Raw genomic sequence first — 1,999 nt, forward strand, 5'->3', positions numbered from 1 at the left:
GCGATACAAAACGATGTGACCGAGTTGGCTGCCTACCTAAATCGGATCTAGTACGTAATATTAGCGTTTCTAAAACCAATTTCTCGACGGGTTTTGGTAACTTAGAGTGACCTCGCGCGTTGTAGCATGTATACAAAGATAAGCAGCTTGAGCCTCTTAAACACAGGGTGTACGTGTCCGTTGCCAAGCGTGACGGGTGTCCGGGCCAAGGTGACAAGTGTCCGCCAGCGTTGTGTGTGCTATGCCGAGGCTTACAGGTTCTGGGTGCAAATTCAATTGAGGACCACTTGAGTCTCTTGGGTTCTTTTATCGTATTATATTCTGTCGCACGTCCTCGCTCATCGATTGTAGGTGAATCTCCATCTTGGATCCTTCAATATTGTACTCCAGAATATCGGCTTCACGTTTGCGAAGCTTGCGAAGCCATTGTTCAGGCTTTCGCCTAATCTTCACTGCAAACAACTCCCAGGCCTCGGCTAGTGAGTCAGGACTAGAGCGCTTTGCTGGGTTGTATCGTCCCTTTTTGTGGGCACGATAGAAGCGCATTTGAAAGAACACATCACTCAAATATTGATCTCTATCCTTTTCACAAGGAACTGAAACATTGCGCAAGGATGGACAATCAAATAGTGGAGTTTTGTGTCAGGTTTGCATGACCTGTCATCCACGGTGACAATCATCCAGCCAGGGAAAATAGTGTGCGCAAGAAGGCGTAGTATCTTTTTTCCTCTAGCGGCACAAGCATCTGTGGCTTGATCTTCTAGCACTCTTTGTCTTAGACTAGAGAGGCGGAAGTGGCTGACAGCGCATCGTCGTCGGCAGAGCTCTCATCCATCTGGAAAGGTTTCGTTTCCTCCATTTGCGGAGTTTGCGAGCTAAGTTCATCGAGATCACGAGATGCGGAGTACGACACAGCCTAAACAAACAGGTAGACGGCTGTTACTCCTCTATCGTCGTTTAAAACCCAATGGACGAACGGGTGGACACACGTGACAGGGGTAATGGCCTAAATACCGCCATGAAGCTCAACTTCCAGCTCTCACATACGATTCCTGACTTGCCTGTCCTGCGATGGGGCGAACCGGCAGCACCGCAATCATATCCAGTGTACACGGGAAGCCAAAACAACATGGTAATCAATGCGTAAAAGACGGAAACCAGCAAGAGAACCGGAAGCAGCCCAACCCGGCCCAGGCTTATACCTCACCGCCACAAACATTCCTCACCCAAAGGAATCAATCTAGCATTTCGTTCTTAGTCAAAGGGAGCGACGATTCAAAAGAAGATGGAGCTCTGCCAAGCACTCTTATTTTGGGCGGATCCAAACGGCGGGATGTTGGTGTCACGGATCCTGAGCTTGATATTTCGTGTAGTGAAAAGATGCATTTCGCCTGGCTGGACGATTTTCACCCGTCGATGGTAGAACACCGCAGATCTGGGAATTCAACACTGCTGTTTGATTGCACAGAATTGAACAATGTTCCAGTTCCTCCTGGTGTGAGTAGGAACCAATGTCTGATTGGCATATTTTTCCAGATGCAATACTATCGTGCCCACAAAAAGGATCAATATGATCCCTCAACGATCCAGTCCCGATTTACTAGCCAAATCCTGGCAGTCGTTTGTGGAGAGAATTGGGAGCAAACCTGAAAAATGGCTACGAAATCTTCGGGACCACAAAACACATTTTCCAGAGTACAGTTTAGATGGCGCTAAGGTCAGAATACACCTCCAATCAATACGCGAGAGTATCCGCTGCTGCTTGCGCCAAGAGCATAAATGCCCAACGTGCTATGGAGATTCTCCTAGAGCTTCAGGAGCAACGCGGAAAGGGGAAAACGGGCGTATATCGTCCGAGTTGTATTTTATGATGCGACGCTTTCAGCATCGCTGGAAAGAGCACGTCACAGAATGCAAGGCTGCGGCAGACCTGGCAAAGTTGGGTGAAGATTGCGCAGAGTTATATCTCGCTCAGGTGGACCAAGTTTGGATCGAGGAA

The 1,999-nt window shown here is 48.4% G+C and overlaps 2 protein-coding genes across 2 annotated transcripts; both read right to left on the reverse strand.

Annotated features, from left to right (window-relative positions):
* Positions 1-251: 251 nt before the first annotated feature.
* Positions 252-546, reverse strand: PPTG_24143 (hypothetical protein; the record flags this gene model as incomplete). The annotated part of the gene is made up of 2 exons (XM_008915427.1): positions 252-260; positions 331-546. The coding sequence occupies 2 exons, from the start codon at positions 544-546 to the stop codon at positions 252-254; spliced, it is 225 nt and encodes a 74-aa protein (XP_008913675.1).
* Positions 547-775: 229 nt separating this feature from the next.
* On the reverse strand, positions 776-1,020 carry PPTG_24144 (hypothetical protein; the record flags this gene model as incomplete). The annotated part of the gene is made up of 2 exons (XM_008915428.1): positions 776-916; positions 1,015-1,020. The coding sequence occupies 2 exons, from the start codon at positions 1,018-1,020 to the stop codon at positions 776-778; spliced, it is 147 nt and encodes a 48-aa protein (XP_008913676.1).
* Positions 1,021-1,999: the final 979 nt, after the last annotated feature.

This window comes from Phytophthora parasitica, assembly GCF_000247585.1.
Source record: "Phytophthora parasitica INRA-310 unplaced genomic scaffold supercont2.70, whole genome shotgun sequence".
NCBI lineage: Eukaryota > Oomycota > Peronosporomycetes > Peronosporales > Peronosporaceae > Phytophthora > Phytophthora nicotianae.